General features: G+C 33.4%; 1 protein-coding gene across 3 annotated transcripts in view; it reads right to left on the reverse strand.

Annotated features, from left to right (window-relative positions):
- Nucleotides 1-20,541, reverse strand: part of LOC105222495 (uncharacterized) — a 56,784-nt gene that overhangs the window by 8,508 nt on the left and 27,735 nt on the right. For all 3 annotated transcript variants that reach the window (XM_049450503.1, XM_049450502.1, XM_011199844.3), the window contains exon 2: nt 3,906-4,136. In XM_049450503.1, the coding sequence (XP_049306460.1) occupies nt 3,906-4,071 (166 nt within the window). In that variant the 5' untranslated portion in view covers nt 4,072-4,136. The remainder of the gene's footprint in view (nt 1-3,905; nt 4,137-20,541) is intronic.

A 20,541-nucleotide genomic window follows, 5' to 3' on the forward strand; every position in this document is an offset into this window, starting at 1 on the left:
TAAAAAAAATATATATTTAAATTCCAAACTTAAAAAAATTTTCAAAATTAAAAAAAATTTCAAATCAAATTAAAAATAAAAAAATTAAATTTTTTTAAATATTTTTTTTATTTAACTCCTAAAAAAATTAAATAATGTATTAATTACAAAAAAAAATATTAAAAATTAAAAAAATATAATATTTCTAAGACATTTTTGCACAATTAGTAAAAAATTAAATAATGTATTAACTAAAAATTTAATATAAATAAAAATTAGAGCAAAAAATTTAACTTTATTAAAAATTCAAAATTTTCAAATCAAATTAAAATAATAAAATTAAATATTTTAAGTATATTTTTATTCATTTACTAATACATAAATAAATAATGAATTGATTAAAAATTTAATAATAATAAAAATTATAGAGAAAAAAAATTTAATTAAGTTAAAAAATTTAAATTTCAAACAAAATAACTAATTTTAGCTTAAAATTCTAAAAATATAATAACGTAACATTTTCATAAAATAATATTATATAATTTTATGTATTTGCACAAATCATTAGCAAATCGCGCATTTTCACTCACTTGACTTCACTTATTCAGCAAATGTGAGCACAGCTCACAATCACCTAACTGATTGACTAACTGACTCATCACACTCACTTAGCAATGTTACTGTCGCGTATGTATGTATGTATGTTTGTGCAGCACGCAATCAACCAATAATACAAGTATTCCGCTTATTTCCATTTCTAACTCGTATAAACCTCACACTACCTCCCCTCGTGCACTGCGCCGTCCTGCCCTTCAAGCTGCCAATAAAGCGGCCTATTGATTGCGCCGCTCGTGTAGCTAAATGTGCCATGAGCAAACTCGTGTTGGCATAAATTAATCGTACAAAAGCTTTATGCCTTGATATTTATAAGTTGCTCTTATTTGCTAACAGGTGAGCAATGTTTGCGAAACTAACACACACACGCACACATTACGGGTATGTGATTTTGAAAAACAGAAAAGCAGAATTGAGGGAAAACACGTTAATTATGCTCGCTGTGGCTCAGAATAATTAATGGAACATGTGAATATATAAAGTGTTCATTTATGTAGCTAATGATGTGGCTGTGAGACGTTTAAATAGTGAATAACGTGGAATTATGCATATGCTATATGTACATATGTATGTATGTATACCATATATGATGGAGGTGCAGCATTCCTGCTCCACCAGAATCGTTACAATGTTTCATCAAGAAAAACTCTCCACTCTTTTACCAAAAGAAATTAAACATCACAATAATAAAACTTTAACAATCTGGCAACGCTGACGTGAAGGCATCTGCCGCGCACAACTCTTGAATGCCTAAATAGACAGGCACGTGGGATCAGTTCCGCTGTATTTGTCGCAGTCGGCGCACACTTCGCTGCCAACTAACGGTTAACGGCAGCTGTCAAAGGTTTAGTTTGTGGATTTTTCATTTTGTTGGGAATTTTTATGACTGCAGGAAGCTTTAAAACGTTTATTTGACTAAATCAAAGCTGTGTTAATGCCTGTGATTACAAATGCATACGCGGAAATTATTTTTAAAATTTTTCTAGTCATGGGTATTAACAACAACAACTGAAATGTCATTCACTTTGAAAGGTGTGGCTTAAAATAGTTATTTCTGTTGATTAACTGGAAGATTTATTTGTTGTTTTGAAAAGAAAATGATGCTTGTGTACAATAATATAAACATTGTTTTAAGCGTTGAGTATTAGCAAAGCGGCGCATCGAATGAGTAATTGGAAAATAAATATTTTGAATGACAACTACAGGAAAGTTAAGCATTTAGCTTTAAAAAAAAAAGTTTTATGAACGTGTAGCGAAAGCGAGCGGGTACAAATGCGGTGTACTGGCTTAATGAAGAAGAGATAGGTAGTTATTAGTTATGGTATTTCAATGAGGCATAGAGACACGCTCTTTTTTCGCATTAAAAAATTGCTGTCTGTGTAGACGAGAACTAAAGCCTTAGTTTATGAGGTATACATCTGAAATTTTGCAAACCTTCTTTACTCTCCTTGAAGCTGCGCATTTGTCGTAATCGTCGTTATCGGACCACTATCAAGAGCTGGTATGGAAAACTTTTTCATTTGGCGATATATCTTCACGTAATTTAACATGGTTTATTTTGAGAAGTAGTAATGCAATCTCCGAAGAAATTGTTCAGATCGGACTACTTTAGCATATAGCTGCCATACAAGCTGAACGTTCGAAAACAAGTACTTGTATGGAAAACTTTTTCATTTGGTGAGATATCTTCACGAAATTTGACATGTACTATTATCTCAAACAACACCTCAATTTCAGAAGAAATTGTTCTGATCGGACCACTATAGCATATAGCTGTCATACAAACTGAACGTTCGAAATCAAGTTTTTCTATGGAAAGCTTTTTATTTGTGAAGGGTATTGCAACAGAAGTTAACAATTTTTCTTATTTAAATATAATTTCAAATATTTTGTTATTTATTTTAAGTAAATTGCTTTTGATTTAAATTTTAGTTAAGTAGAAATTTTTATTATAATTTTAACTTGAGTAATTTCGATTTTCTTAATAATTTATAAATATTAATCAATTTTTTAATTTTTTTTATTTTAGTTTTATCATTACTTCTTCTTTTTTTATTTGTTAAAAAATTATTCAAAACTTATTTTAGGCTTAATTAAATTTTTTAAAATTAACTAAGTTAAGTTTTTAAGTTTTATTTTATCGATTATTTATTGCAAAGGGACTTTTAATAAAAGGCTTTTTTCATTACACAAGCAAATTTAGAAATGTTGTTTACCGTTCATTAATCAAATATATTTATTTATTTCTATTATTTGCTTTTCTTTGGTTTCAAATAGTTTTGTAACATTCCATATACAACAACTCACATCAGGTTTGCTTGCATAACACGAATTTGAAAAAAGGAATGCATAACCAAATGACAGTAATTGCATTTACGTAATGAAAATTTTACATTAAGTTCTATACATTAGTGCTTTACAACAAAAACATGAACCGCCTCGTTGTACTAAATGCTAGGAATGACAGCGAATATGAACGAACAAAGAAAGCTACGCGCCGATGACTTGCAGTCGCGTATGACAAATGGAATTTCTCTACAGTTTGCTGTCATTTTCTATTTTATTGCACTTTCCCAAATGTGGGCGCACAGCAAATGATGAGTCAGGCAATTTGCAGAAACGGTATTTGGGAAAAAATTTTAAAAATTCTATTCTTTAGGTAAAGAGCGGCAAAAGACTGTTGCTTCTTGTTACTTTCTCCGAAGGCAGCCAGCAGCGAGTTCATAAAATCAAAAACAATACATACTATATATATGTATCCAATAGAAATGGAAAAATGTTAAATACACAGCGTGACCATAACGAGTAATATAACTATACAACTATATAAAATACAACAACACTAACAGCAATCGGCCGACAACAGTCAAATATGCAAAAGTTGAGAATTAATGCAAACAAAAAAGGGGAATCAGAAAACGAGAAACGTGAAAACGTACTGCATATGAAGGGTATAACGGGCGGCCACGTGTAGCGTAACAAGCGCAGCTAAATTAACATTACGCAAATGAAATTTACATTTCAAGCCAACGACAATCGCGACGTACAACAAATGCATTTCACCACACAACAGCGCGGAATTGTAAGTACGCCAAGCCTAGCTGGCGGCTAGCTCTCGATATTATGTAGATGAGCTTGATGAGCGCGCTTATGTAAAATCAGTTTCACACGCTCGCATGCCGCTGGCATATGGTGTCGTACGCGTGCACGTTACGTATACGCCGTGGCATGCCGCGTGCGGCCACCCCTAACTAATTAGTTGCTTAGTTGTTGTAATACAAAAAAACACGCACACCAACGTGCCCACTTACCGTAATTTATAATGCTGGATGTGCCACTACCATTTGTTGCAGCGCTGCCGGTCGTCGCTAGCGTTGACAATAAAGCGTTGGCTGCGTTATTTGGCTGGCGGCGTATTTCCTTGAGATTTGCGCGTATCTGGCGCGGCTTTTTCTCAGAACAGATTGTGGGCGCCATGGTAGCTAAGCTTCAGCTGTGTAATTTAATAATTAAAATCTGTTGTTGTTGTAGATGCAGTATGTCTGCAAAGAAATTTGAAAGTAGAAAATATTCATTGATGAGTTAAAAATAAATTTGTTTGAATTTTTTGCAAAATAGTTAAAAAAAATATAGATAAAAGTTTAAAGAACTTAATTTTTAAAATAAATGTATTTTTTTAATTGAATTTTAATTTAATTTATTTAATTTAATTTAATTAATTTAATTTAATTTGATTTAATTTAATTGAATTTAATTTAATATAATTTAATTTAATTTAATTTAATTAATTTAATTAATTTAATTTATTTAATTTAATATAATTTAATTTAATTTAATTTAATTTAATTTAATTTGATTTAATTAATTTAATTTGATATATTTAATTTAATTTTGTTTTTGGGGGTGGAAAATGCACGCCCCTCTAAGTAGCCGTCACCCACCCTGGAACCACATTTGGATACATTAAATTAAATATAATTTAATCTAATTTAATTCGTTTTAATTTGACTTAATTTGATTTAGCTTTCTTCATAAATTGTATAAAATATTATTTTATATTTTTATTTTATTTTATTTTATTTTATTTTATTTTATTTTATATTATTTTGTTTTATTTTAATTTAATTAACTTTAATTAATTTTGCTTTGCGGGTGAGAAGGTGAAAAGCCTTCGGCATCGTCAGTACTGTCGTTGCAGCAAAAGTATGTGCCACGTGCAGGTCACTAAACATCCCATCTAAGCATCTGCCACCTACCCTAGAACCACATTTGCATCAATTCCATATTTTTATTATTTATTTTATTTCAATTCAATTTAATCTACGTCAATTTTATTGAAATATTATTTTATTTTACGACTATATTTCTCGCTTTAGTCAAGTTCCAAACCACTTTCGGCATAGCCACGCCGTCAACCCACACACAAAACCTTAAATATTTTTCGACCGTGACAGTATGCCACACGTGCCTGCATAAAATTATAATACCTTGTCCATGTAAAGTGAAATTAAAAATTAATACTTGTAAGCACGCTCAAGAGAATGCTCAAAATGTCAGTGAGCAGTAAGCGAGGGGATAAGCAAAATTGCAACACACACTCAAGTTTTGAATTGAGTGTTAAGTAGCGGTATTTTACAGTAGCTGTACGTTTTCCCAGAGTATTTGTAGAAGATGTCGCTCGTTGTTGCTTTTTTTATATTTTTCTCGTAGGTGGAATTACTTGATTTACTTTCTGGGCGTAAAATGAAAGTAGGACAATAATTTATGTGCTGTTAAGACGTCGCCAATTTAGCCAAATGGTAGGTGTCAACACTCCTATATATATATGTATATATGTATATATACTTATTTTTTCTATTACATGCCAAAGATCAGCAGGTTATTCCGGTCAACCACCTTCCAAAAGTTGGCCATTAAATTTCAACAGCAGAACCGGAAGCAGCTGAAAACTTGTGATATCCAAATACACGCGCAGCAAAACTGCCTGGTAAACCTGGATCAAACAATCAACAAAGATATAAGCGTGGAGTTTTTATTATTTTCATTTTCTTTTATAACTGCTTCTTTACGCGAGATTAGATTATTCACACTCGTGTGCACTTAAATCGTCGACTTTTGGACACTGAACAAATATACAAACGCGTGCCATGCATTTATATATATGTACATATGTATTAACTCTCTAAGCCAAAGCGTTGTAAACATTAAAGGGCAAAGTAAACACGCACAACAATAATATCAAAGTACGTGCTTGTATATCATACATATATAACTGTATATATATACTATGTGTTGAGCAACTTGGCCCAGAAAAGCAGAACGAAAACTCATTCAGACATACCTAAGTGTAAATTTGTATGACGGAAGGAAAACGACGGCACGTGTAGCGTCTGCAATTACATATAATAGAATTTAAAACCAAGTAAGGAATGGCTAAGTTCGTATATAACCGAACATTTACTACTTCTGAAACTGGCATAAGGTTTGTAAGTTATGTATATGGGGTATTGGGCAACTTTTCACCCGATATTAACGATTTTCGGCAGAAAGATGCTACGATATTAGAAAAACAAGGTCCATCAGTTTTATTCATATAACTCAAATATTGTATACCAAATTTGGTCGATAACAGTCGAGTAAGTTCCGAGATATGTAGTATAGTGTAGTTGTCAGTGATATGTGGGAGGTGCCACACTCGTCATACAATTCCGACCTGGATTCATAAAAGGACCTCTTGTAAAATTTAAAGCCTCTGACGTCTTCTTTCATTTAGGTGAAAAAACTATTTTACTCTGCAGCAACATGTTGCATATGTTGTTTCGGAGACCAGTTAGACCATTTCGATCAGCCTTCAATTCACGACATCTCAGCTCGCTATGTTTGAACTATAAAGTCATCTAATTGAAGTGAACGCAAGAGAGAATGAGCAACCCTCTATAAAGTGGTATAATGTTTATCTATTTAACTATCTTTAATTATGCCAGTTTATTCGTGTTGTCTGTTCGTTTCCGCACTCACCCAAGTTTTCGAAATCAAAGCCACATTACATGCATATATATTTTTGTACTTATATAATAGATTTATGACTCAAGACTTTAAATGTTATACCAGTTCAAAGTTCGAATGAGATTCTGTCGCTTTGCTCGATCGAAACTTTCCTATTCTGTTAATACATGATATCGACACTCATCAAACATAGTATCCATACATACATATGTACATATGTCCAACTTCTAAGGAAATCTCCAACATACATAAATTCACTGAAACCCCATATGTTGTTTAGAGAAGATTTATATATTGTTCCGTCTTTCTTTTGTAGTTTAAAGTGAAACACATATGATGAATTCTATCTATAGAGATTCCATTAAAAAGTTTCGAAGACCTTTGTTTGGAAGCTGTGTTATTATTTGTTTAGTTTTGAAGATTTTTGGTACGGTAAGGTACCTTTAATGGTGACAAAACGAGACAGGATCAATCGTACTACGAAAATATGGGGCAATGAAATAGTGAACGACATTGTCCAAGAATATTGTATGGCTATCATCCGAAAACGTGATCAATTTTGGCAAACCCTTGCATTGTCTATACGATGATCTCGACGGTACCATGGCAAAGAAAATCAAAATCCGTAGAACGAGCTACCTGTGTGCAAAACTGCAGAAGTCATATGCAAAATGGTAGATCGGTACACAAAATGGCGACACACGTCATCAGGATGAAGCTAACAGCTCGAAAGGACTGCAAGAAATGCCTAGAACAAGTCACCGCGAAACAATGGAGCAAGACTACGCTTTAAGTACTGGGGACCCCACGGATAGTCAGGCGCTGAGTCTATAAAAAGTCACGTCAAGCGCAGGCATCCTAAAGGATGAATACTCGTCTTGGACCTAGCAACTAAACTCCATCTGGTATCGCAAAGCACCAAACTGGTATATGCGTGCCTTATTGGCCTACCAGATTAACCTAGTCTAACCTATTACTATATGTCTTATGCGCAACTAAAGTTTTGTCGAGATCTCGAAATTGACGTCCAACATTTTAAAGTTAACTCAAGACTAGTTGTCGGAAGTTAAGCCGTAGGGTATAAAAGGTCATAGTGCCTCCTCTTTCTGGATTCGAGAACTCGCAAACTTTGCTGGTTTTTACAACTGAACCGCTTTTAATATAATCTATAGTACCACTGGGGTTAAGAAACATCTCCAAACTAAAGTTTACCGAGGCTGCGATGCTGTTGCTTTTGTTGTCGTTGTGCTTAAGGTAATCACGTTTGCTTCATGACTTTCCAAACAACCGTTACTCGAGCATTGCAACATGGCATGCGGCAGCGGTTGTTATGTTATGATATCGAGACTTACTGAGCTTTGCCTGGCTTGTTATGATAAGACACACACGCCTCTGCGTATATATGGATCTGCAATGAAGGGCGTACAAGGAAGCACGGTAAAAGTAGGGTCAAACGTGTGCGCCTATTAGCTTTAATTAGTTACGGTGTGCAAACTTGCCGATTTATTGCTTTTCATAACTGTGGTTGCCATGGTTTTCGCCCTTCTGCCAACTACCCATCCCCTCCTACCAAATAATGCGCCTTTCATGTGCTTCTAAATAGTTGTAAGTCGCCCTTTCGTTTGCTTGGAGCGCATGTGTCCTCAAGCAGTGATTTCAAATCGAAGGCAGCACATAAAATTAGGCGTAAAACCCCAGAAAGTCATTGTGGCATGAAATTGAACATCTTCGAAGGCATAGCGACATACATACATATACATATATGTATATTTTATAAAGCGAGCTAGTAAATGGCACGAAACTGCTGTAAGCATTTCTAGTAGCTGAACCAACAAAGCGACAAGTATTTGCACACGTGTGTGCGCTCATTACACGCGCTATCAAACACCAAGCCTGCCAGCCAACCAGCCTACCCGTTGTAAGCGGCGTGTGCAGACCCGTTTAGCGGGCCATATGCTTATTGTTATGCCCAAAACGCGCCTTGGTTATATTTTTTTATTATCTATATGGTATATATGTACATTTTCCATTTACATATATACATATACGTGTGTGTGTGTTTGTGTTTGATTGTTTGTACACAAACCCACTTGAAGTTTTATTGATCTTTTTCAATGCGCTTCGTGAATGACGACAACAATTTTTGTTGTTGCTGTTATTATTATTATAATGTGTGATTCTTCTTTCATTTTTCTTGTTTATCGCGTTATTTGGCAATCGCAGGCAATGCTAGCTGGCATTGTCGGCTTTAATGCATGCCTGTATGAACAAATGTGTCTTTGCGTGTGTGTGTGAAGGCAAATAATATTATTTTATGCGCGCGCGTGTTTATTTACGAGTTTCTTCTTTATTTTTATACGCTTGCAACATGTTGTTACAGAGTATAACAGTTTTGTACGCCTAATGGTTGCTTGTATCAACTAAAAACAATCGAGTTAGATAGAGGGTTAGATAAGTATATAAAAATGAGCAGGATGACGAGGCGAGCTGAAATCCGAGTGAATGCCTGTCCGTCGGTCGGCCGGTCCGTCCGTCCATTTGTCTGTCCGTGTCAGCTGTAGCTTGAGTAAAAATTTAAATAATTCTTTCCTTGGAAAAGAGTAGGTAGGAGTTCGTAAAGACGTTGCATCTTTGTGGTTAAAAAGTCGGTTGAAAATATGTTAAATGGTACTCGTATGGTTAGTGAGATACCTTAAGGGGTTACTTGAATTTACGGATTTCAAAAAGTCGAATTTTTTATCTTACCTTATTAAGTTCTTTAATACCTCAAAAATTTTGTCCTAAATTTTTAAGATGATCCGAGTTATAGTTTCGGAGATACAACCTTTAAAACTTGTGTGCTCGAGGCTAGCTAGGCAAAGTGCGCCGTCTTTAAACGTGTTTTTTCTCATGTGTTTTGAAATCGGAAGGCAAGATTTCTCGTGAACTACACAATCGATCTTCATGAAATTTTATACAGGTCTTTGACATAGAATTCTTAAAGGCTTGGATGAAGAATTTTTTTGATTAAAACTATTAAAAAAATGTCCCGAAATTTTCACTGAAATTTTCATTTTTTGTAAAAATATCTGCTAAAAATCTAATTTTCAGTTTTTTTCCCTCGTCACATATTTTCTCACTTTAGATGATCGTGTAAAGAGTTGTCCTGCCAACGCGGGCGCCTCTATTTTCCGATGCTTCACCGAAAATGGTATCGTAATGGCCGAGTTTAAAATATGTTTTTCCAAAAATTTCAGAATTTCTTTGTCAATAGTGTATATTTTTTATAATAAAAAATTCTAACAAAATACTTAATTTTTTACATGAGAAAAAATTCTTGAAAGAAGGCTGTTTTTTCTCGAGAAAACTCAGGTAACCCCTTACAATACAGTGAAAAGATACCATAATATGTGTACAAATTTTTTTATCATTAAATTTCAAAGATTTTCGAAAAAAAATATGGAAAATTAGCTTTTTGTGGCCTTATAACTGCATATAACCCCTTCAGCCGGCTTGTAAGTTCCAAAAGTAGAAGATATTCGGTTACACCTCAACTTAGGCCTTCCTTACTTGTGATTCATTTTTTTTCGTCAATTATTTTGCCTTTTGTTTTTGGTATTTTTTGTTTTCGTTGCAATAGAGGTAACGAGGTTATGCGCGTGTGGCTTTGCCGCTGTATGACTGCGTGACTGAAGGCTCACGGTATTTCGTTTAATTTGTTCGCACACGACCGCTTAAATTTGGCCAACAGCTTGTCAAAACCGACTGTTTGTATAGTCATTCTCGAGAGGCGGCTACTGCGTGGTGTTAATTAGAAGGTAGATACATGCAGATACACACAAGCATATGTGTATGCAGGGAGATATACATACTTATGTATATGCATACATATATATACATACATATATTATATACATATCTGCATGTTGCTGTTTAGACCTCCTTTGGTGTCAGCTGACGGAATGCTGGGCAAAATAAATGTGTTATACTTGTACATATATCGTCGCCTAAAATGCAAAATATCATCCAAAAATCGAAATTGGGGTTTTTATTGCTTACAAATGCTACATCGTAGCACGAGTACATATGTAAGTACACATAAGTATGTAGCATACAATTTTTAGATTAGATACCTATATGTAACCAATATATAACCAATATGTAACCAATATGTAACCAATATATAACCAATATGTAACCAATATATAACCAACGTATAACCAATATATAACCATTTTATTACCAAAACTCAAATCTTCTTTCAATATGAGTGGTTTCTATTATATCGATTTTCTTTCGCCTGTAAACTTATGAAAAGTGATGTTACATTATTTTGTATCTTAGATAACAATATGTAAGTATAAGTATAATTCCTTAAAACTTAATTCGGATTTGTGGCTAAATAAAAGTGCAATCCGCTGAATATAATATATTATTCGGACTTACACAAAATTTTAAAAAGCAATCAACTGTTGGTAGCTGCAAACCGAAATTTGCTGGAACAGCTTCGTTAAACAGTTGCCATTTTTAAACGTTATTATATCATTACAGTCGAACTAACGGAAATGCTATCTGAAAGTGCTTGCTGATTATTTGTACACAACACAATGCACGCGCGAGCCTTAAAATAGCATGAATCACGATGACAAGTGTGCAAAATGCGCCACTGAGCGAACTTCATTCAAGATCGTCGTCGGCTGCTGCTCGGCTCCAGTATTGGTTTATTACAACAGCAAATGCATGCAAACACAAACACACAATTTTTGTTTGCTTGTTTGTTTGTTTGGTGGCAATTAAGTTTGGAACAATAATTTATTGACGGAAACTCCGAGCCTAGCGGCGCTCCGAAACGCTGTTGCCAGGCGCACCTTTGACAACAGTGCGCACACATGCAGTTCGCGCAGCTATTAGAAATGCTAATGAATGCACAAAAAGAAAAGCAACGGCGCATGTCTTCGATAAGCAAGACAAATTTTGAAGCAGCGAAGTAATAAAACAATGGAAAAACACACATACATATACATATATAACTACTTAGTAAGGAGGGGCTAAATGTGGGTGTAAACGTACATTTTATACTCTCGCAATGTTCAAATATGAAAGCGGGAATTTTTTTGGAATTTTAATAATATATCTGATAGGTTGACCGTTATTTTCAATAACAACTTTGCTATTGGATGTGGTTCACATATTCGGTATCTAGGGACTTGAATAGGTTTGGTGCAACTTGAACAATTTTTGGTCATAAGGTGTCACACCTCAAAGACACTGTTCGTGCAAAGTTTCATCACTATACTGCTATGGTATTGCTTCTTGATTTTTACTATACGGTGGCACGCCCATCATCCAAATTTGACAGCAGCTAAAGCCCTTTCGTACCAACTCGGTTGTAAAATTGAATGTCTCTCGTGCTTTTAGTTTTAGATTTATAAGACTTTTAGTAGTTTTTAATATAACCGTTATATGGGGAGTGGGCGTGGTTATTTTCACACTATACAAGTGCAAGGAAGGTTAAAATGTATATCCTGTGCAAATTTCAGTGAGTTAGCTTTATGGATTTGGAAGGTATGTGCATTAAACTTACTATAGGGCGTGGTCGCGCACACTTTTTAAAAATTTTTGAACCACAGTTACAGCTAGCCCGAAGAGACGGACCGACGATCACACAGATTTCGACGCATCTTATCATACTGATCATCTTGTACATACATAGATATATGTATAAATGTATATATCTTGATTAGTGTTAGGTTTTATAAACAGCCGTTAGTTGAACAAAACAGTTATACTCTGTAGCAACATGTTGCGGGCGCATAAAAACAAGCAAGACAAGCAAACAAATAAGATGGACGGGAAGTCTGTCAGGGGCATGAGAACAAACACAGAAACAATCGCAGGAAATGGCAAATTAGAAAATTGAAATTCACATAATTAAAGCGCTGAAAAGGTGTGCGCGTGTATGTCGTTTGGCGTGTTTGTGTGTATGTATGTCTTCGCGTGTGCTTTTATAGACGCTGTGATCAGACACCCACAACTTTACTGCGAATGCTTAACATACAGCACGGCAACAATAATGATGACACTACAACAATCACGATGGCACTACAACAACAATAAAAACAACAACGCTGCCAGCCACAGCGTTTTGCAATCGCCCAACAAGAGCGAGCGTTGACAAAGCGTTTCCTGTGAACTTAGCCGACCCAAGCGCGAAGTCGCCGGCACTCAGTTGGTCAATGGCGTAGCATTGTATGTACATATGTGTAAGTATACATTCACTTGTATGTGTGCGGTCAGTCTGCGTGTGTGCGTAACGCGCGTGTGCGCAATAATTTGCAGCAAAACAAAAAATAAAACAAACAATAATACTTATACATAATTCACTGGAAACGCTGGGCACCAGACTGAAGTGGATATTTGTTTGCGCTCACATTTTTTCGAAGAAAAAAGTGCTAATTTCATTATCTAAGCACATGCGCATGTTAATGCCACTATTGAGGCACACGAGCCTACACTCATGCATAGACCTGAAAGGGTACTTTAATTTCGGAAACTTCACATCGCCTACCTATTGGCCGTCATGCCAGTTTTCACTCGACGTCTCTCTAATCCATTGCTATTGTTGCTTTGTGCCAACATGCGTGGAAAGTTTCGCGAAACGTTTATGTTCGCTCGTGCAAATGATAAAATTTTATTGCGGAAATACGCGACCGTTATGGCAAATATAAAGACCAAAGTTTGCTTGTCTCATAGAAAGTAATCAGACACTTAGGTAAAACACCTGGCTGATTAGTCAGGTACAACAAGTAGTACATAGAATCCGAAGTACGAGTAGTAGCTATGAAATGGTGTTTTTGAGAGTCTACGTGCGACATATTGCCCCTCATACTACTCATACTCAAACCTAGAAGTACTACGATCGCATTGGTCGGTGACAACGCATTTGATCAATGAGTTTGCTACAGTCCGGCGAGCTCGACTTCCGTCAGATTTGGAAAATCACTGAAACTCGAAGCTTGTTGCCTGGGCTGAGAAAACCCACTTTTTCATTTTTTGGCTACAGTATCGCGAGCTCGACTTCCGTCGGGTTAAAAAAGTTAGAAAGTCACGAAGCTTTTAAGTTGGGCTGAGAAAACCCACTTTTCATTCAAATAAGAATACCAACTAACGAAAATTGTTTCTAAAATAAGGTTTGAACCAAGAGAGTCCACGACAGTTATTCGAACTCCAGCTTCCGCTGAACGCTGCAATGCATAGAAGCTCAATGTTTGTGCGATCGCTAGAATTGGAAGCATTTATTAAAAGTCCCACATTTTATCCACACATAACGCATATTTCGTTTATTGACGAAGCCTTTCAGCCACAAATGAGCCTCCTCGCTGAAGATTTTTTTTAGATCAAAATCCGGATAATTTTCAGTCAAATTCACGAACGTACAACGACATGGTGGTCAAGCGGCTTCAATCTCACTGGCACGGGAACATTTTGTGCTGTGCCTGTGGATTCAAATTTTTCCACTAGACGCTCAAATATTGAATTGACAGAATGATTATGATGACCATAAATAAGACATAGCATAGTAAATTTTAATAATTTCAACTCGTTTTTGAATCGTATATCTTTCCATGATGAAATGGCAACCCTCACTGAAGATAAATGTCAAAAGAAAAAGAAAAGAAAAAATATGGCGTCGTTTGCGGTCTAGTAGTGTAAAGTCATACAACAGTTTCGAGGTTCAGAGAAGTTCATTTCCACGACAAGGGTTTGCATTACTTTATGAACCACTTCGCTGCCGGTAAACACCTTGCGCAAAGACGAGCTGCCTAGAACAAAGTAACAACTACAAAGTGTAACAAAATGCTCTGACAGCCGTCAGTCACTGAGATTATTTTGATTCTTGTTATTTAAATTACACGTATTTACTTAAAGTGATTTGCATAAGTTTGTGCTGATGCTTTTAATTCACACCACTGACGACTGACGACAGACACACCCATACATGCATACGTAAATACATTTACATGTGTGTGTGTACGTACAATGTCGAAAGCGAATGGCAACTAGGTCATTCTGAAGACACGTGTGTGTCATTAATGGCTCACACAATATTGTCTGCCTTCGACTTATTGTGTAATGATGCAACTACATGCATGTTTGTATATGTATGCATGTGTTTGAACAATGGTGGGCCTGCTGTTTACGTCTCTACTTACTAGATGTTTCCCTTGCTCGTTAGCGTTTTGCTGTTGTTGTTGCAACCAAAGTCACAATATGCCATTGCTATTGTTATAATTACTGCTGTTGATGTTGTCGTGGTTGTTGTTTCCACATTTTCACACATACTGTAATAAGTAGCCGACAAATATGCGTCTCAGCAAGGTATCACATTCAGCTAATGAACCACATGTCGACACTTTGTACGCTGTAAATAGCACATACATCCACCTAAACACATATGCAGACACACACACATGAACATATATGCAGCAGACACATATACATAGACTTGACTGGTGTATGTGTAAGTCACTTACTGTCGTTTAGGTTAGGTTCGGTTAAAGGTGATTGTCCCACAGAGATAAACGGTTACGGCGGAAGCAAGAAGGCAATAACAAAGTCTAAAAGTATAACCGGATAACCGGATAAGTTAACGATAATGAAATTGAATGCGTTAAGCAATTATGTTTGCAACACGCCATTCAGAAGGCAAGCGTCAATTTTCATTTAACATTTAGTAGCATAGATTTAGGCGTATGAGGTAGGTTTAACGCAGAATCCACCGACTCTAATGAACGAAAATGGCAATAGCATCGAACATTGTTTGTTTTTTGACATATTCAGCTATTCTTTCATGCAACAGCAACAACAATTTCAGCTTAACAATGATTTCTAAGCGCATTCGACTATCGAGAAGTATTTAATATATAACTATGATGTTTTCATGCCTAGTGACATGACTGTAATTATTTTCAAAAAGTACTGCATTTTATAAAAAAAAAGTGGCTCTCACTGGGAAAGCCTTACATAATTTTCTCTTATCTAAAATCTTGCTAATAAATGCTAAAGCACGGCCGGAGTGACTTTGAACTTTAAAACGCTGCGCAACCGTCTCAAAACTACGATGAAACGCTGCTAAATGACTGACAAGGGTTCAGTATTACTATTAGATGCAAAACTAAGTTCCCACTGTTTGTCAATAGTTGGCGCCAGCTGTGAGAGGGGATCGATCTATACTAGGAATAATTCATTTGGAGTCATTTCCTTATAATAAAATCGCACTTTCACAAAAAAAAGCAGTGAGAACTTAGTTGCGCACTTAATATGTATGTAAGAGTTATTATCTACAACTTTTCTTGAAAATTTCATTCGTGGCCATAAAAACCTTTTTATAACAGAGAAAGCCAAACAAAGCATTAAAACGCGGTAATATTGCCCAAAACTATTTCCAACAAATTTTAACCCCTCAGAGCTAACTAGCTCCGTCTTTACCGTTACACACTTTATACTGAGAAAAATATTTGAGTATAAGTACGTAGTTTTTTCTTTCAAGACTCCACGCGCAACATTTGCTCAGTCACTCAGCAAACTGCTCACGATCTACGGACTCTGGGGAGCAAGTTACTATGTATGTCTCCTAAAGTCTAAAGTTAATGTTGACAAAGCGTTGTTGGGTCTATTTAATATTCCTTTTGCTGATTATCGTATTTTTTTACATGCATACATACCTCTATACGTTAATACCCATAATGGAAGACATGTGCATATTTGCCGTGTCATTCGGGACACGCTTTTTCCCCTCCATTATTATTATGGTTAAGTAGTTACGTGTCAGCGATTATTATCGACGACAATAACGTTCAACGTAATTTAATTAAATTAATTACAGGCAAAATGCAAAATAGACACGATGATAATGCGCACACGTATGGGCAGGATTGTTGGAGTTGAATTGCATTAGTGGTGGCTCACACGCGCCACTAGAGTTAAGCACTTTTGCATACGAAAGCACATACATACATACATATAAGTATAAATATGTATGCACATATGTATATAATTTTAGTTGTGTGTTGAAAAACAGTAGTTTTCAAATCAATTTATAAAAACGTTTATCACTTGTTGCTTGCGTCTAAAAATTGTATTTCATGAAAATATTTCAATATTTTTGAAGAGGTTTTTGGTTAAATTTTTAAAAATAAGTTTTGGTATACTATATACTACAGTAACTAGATAGTAAGTTATATAATTTGCTCTCTAAAGCAAGTTTTTGAGTGTGGTTCAGATTCTATTAATCACATCCAGAACGGCCTACAACATCAACTAATGATCAATACATCAATAAAATAAAGGAATTGTTGCTTCAGACTCTACGATCAACAGTCAGAAATCTTACTGGCATCGCTGGAATATCGCAAGGATCAGTTAAAGCCATTTTGAAAGATAATTTGAGCCTAAGAAACGTAAAAACACGATTGTTTCCAAAATCACTAAATTTAAAAAAAAGAGCGTTTGTGAAACAATGCTTTCCAACTATCAGGATGTCATGGAACTTATTATTACGGGTCTTGGGTCTATGCTTATGACCGAAAACACACTGTCAATCGGCCGAATGTCATAGCAAAGTTGAGCTGAAGCCGAAAAAAGCACTCAAAGCTGGTCAAAAATCAAGGTTATGTTGACAGTTTTATTCGGTTATCCCGGTGTGATGCTCCCCGAATTCCTTGCAACCCAGCTGTTTATAAAAAGAAGCCGGAATAAAGGGTCAACAACTCTGGTTTTTGAAAAAGCTTGCCGAATATAAGGAATTCCCTCTGGTTGGTATCGGAATTTTAGAAAGTCTCACAAAAGCCAGCAATAATAGACTTAAGTATTATATAATAGACTTAAATAATATATATTAGACTTAAATAATATATAATAGACTTAAGTAATATATATTTGGGCTTAAGCATATGATTTAAAAAATGAGATGAAACGCGATTCGGGCATGAGGTTGAAGACTTTGCTAACAAAAAAGGTTTCAACCAAAGCTAACAGAAAAAGGAATGTGTTTTGGATAATTTTTTCGATTTGAGTTTTAGATAGAATAAATATTAAACAATTAATAAATGTACTTATATGAAAGTAGTAAATATTTATGTATATAAAATGCTCTGACAGCCGTCAGTCACTGAGATCATTTTGATTATTGTTACTTAAATTACACGTTTATAAAAACAAAAAATATTTATATGAAAAAATTAATTTGATTTTATATAAATATTTGTCACTCATTATTTCAACATTATTCTCACAATTTTCTAAACACAAATTTGAGCAAAAATTTAAATGTCGTTATTATGCCATTTTTACGCACACAACTATTGTTAGATTGTACACATAAGCAATTAACTATTTATTTCACACATCTCATTTAGTTGGCCACATGTGTTGATAGTAAATATTGAAAAAGCACGTCGGAGCATTCCGAAATTCTACAAACAATTTTAAAATGGTACACAAGCGTGGCTTCGAGATTACCTGAAATCGCAAACAGCAGTCAACGGTGGAGAACTCTCCACACATACATGCATACAAATATGTGCATTTAAGTATGTACATAAGTATATTTAGAACATATGTACGTGGGTAGGTAAGGTCATTTCGGCACTAATAATAAACAAATGTGCATTCACATACAAACATACACATTTTTCATTCGCACGTGTCGACGTTTCCGTTCAGCTCTAATTTCCTAAACTAATTGCTTGTTGTTATTTTGGTTGTTGTTATTATTTTTGTTGTTTCTGCCTTGTACGCATTTCATTTTATGTCTTCGTTGGTGTCATTCAAATTCCACACGCGTATTTATTTTACGCTTTCCTACGTAACAATTACATACTAAAATATTAACAACAACAGCAACAAAACCGCAACAGCATTGTTGTTATTGTTGCCGTTGAATGCTGTCATTGATATCAAATGGTTGCGCGTGTGGCTTCGCGTTCACGATTATGCCCAAATACTCGGTCACAGATATGCGCATCTACATTTGTATGTATTTGTGTTTCTATATATGCATGTTTATACTCTCCTGTGCTCGTACGTATGTATGTGTGTGTGCGTGAGAGAAACATGCGCGCGTGTAGCCCGCTTTTAAACATTCATACATAATGCCGCTGCTTATTATTTTTTATTGCTTTGACTTTTGCTTTTGTTTTAGTGGTTGTTGTTGTTGTTGTTGTCGCTCGTGTTATATTGTTTATGTTGTACGTTCATCGGTGTGTTGTTATTTTGCATTTTTGTTTGGTTGCAATTGTTATCTTTGTTCATTGGGCATGGCATTTTCATAGAATTTAAAAAACATATGGGCAAATAAAATGATTAATGATTATTGGGTTGTTTTTCTGAATACGCTTATAGGCATTATTTTAAATTTTGTTTAATTTTTTTTTATTATACAATTTTTTTAATTATAATATTGTATGTATATATTTTTCTTAAACAAATTTTTGAATTTTTAATTAAAAAAAAAAAATTAACAATTTTATTTTAATTTTTTTAACTTATTTTAAAACTATTCTTATTTCTAAATTTATTTATTTTTTTTCTATTTTTTATTACAATTTTTTGTTTAAACAATTTTTTTCATTTTAAAAATGTTTTTTATTTTAATTTTTATAATTTAATTTCTATATTTTCCAATTATTTATTTTTAACAACTATTTATTTTTTCTCAATTCTCAATTTTTTTTTTAATTTATCGTCAATACTTTTTAATTTAAAACTCTTTTATTTTGTAACATTTTTAATTTACCGCAATTTTTTTTATGTTAAAATTCTTTTTAAAAATTTTGTATTTTCAATTTATTTTAGTTTTTGTATTTTTCAAATTTGTAATTTTTATTTTTTTTGTCTACATTTTTAACGTTTTATTTTTGAAATTTATCGTAAATTTTTTTATTCTGAAATTATTTTATTTTTAAAGCTTTTTTATTTTTCAAAATTTTATTTTCAATTTTTATATTAAATTTAATATTTTTCAATTTTTATATTTTTCATTTTCAATATTTTATTTTTGAAATTTATCGTAATTTTTTTTTTTGTTTCAGAAATTATTTTATTTTAAAGCTTTTTTATTTTTCAAAATTTTATTTTTAATTTTTATAATAATTTTTATATTTTTCAAATTTGTTATTTTTTATATTTTTAATTTTCATTTATTTTTAATAACTATTTATTTTTATAATTTTCTCAATTTTCTTTTTTTTAATTTAACGTAAACTTTTTATTTTTAAATTCTTTTATTTTGTCGTCCTCCTTTCCTGTTTTGGTTGTTATTTTTGTAATTTTATTGAGTATTTTGTTATTCAATTTTTAAATTTTTTATTTTCAATATTTTATTTTTCAAATTTATCGTAAATGTTTTGATTTAAAATATGTTTTAACTTTTTATTTTTAAATTTTTTAAATTAAGTTTTATATTTTTCAAAATATTATTTATTTTAATAACTATTTACTTTTTATTTTCATTTTACTTCTCATTTTTAATTTTTTTAAATTTATCAAAACTTTTTTATTTAATTTTTATTTTATTTTAAATTTTTTTCTTTTTTAAGTTTATAGTCAATTTTTTTATTTTAAATTTTTTTTAATAAATGAATTCAATTTTTATAATTTAAAATTTAAAAATAGAGAAGTTTGTGATAAAAATTTAAATTTTTTTCAATTTCTTATATTTTTTTGTCTTCCTTTCTTTTAGCTGGATTTTTTGCAATGTTCTTGTGCTTTTTGTGTTTTTTTTTTATTATAAATATTTGACAGTTGCTATTGCAACCGTTGTTTTGCATGTTTTGTACTCCCCGAAAATATTACGGCTGCCAATCTCGCTCTCGCACAAGCAATTATTTTTTAAAAAGAAAAAACAAAAAACAATCTAAATTCGAAAGCTAATAATTTCTGGCTAATGGCATTTTGTTGTTG

The sequence above is a fragment of the Bactrocera dorsalis genome, chromosome 2 (assembly GCF_023373825.1).
Source record: "Bactrocera dorsalis isolate Fly_Bdor chromosome 2, ASM2337382v1, whole genome shotgun sequence".
In the NCBI taxonomy this organism is placed as follows: Eukaryota; Metazoa; Arthropoda; class Insecta; order Diptera; family Tephritidae; genus Bactrocera; species Bactrocera dorsalis.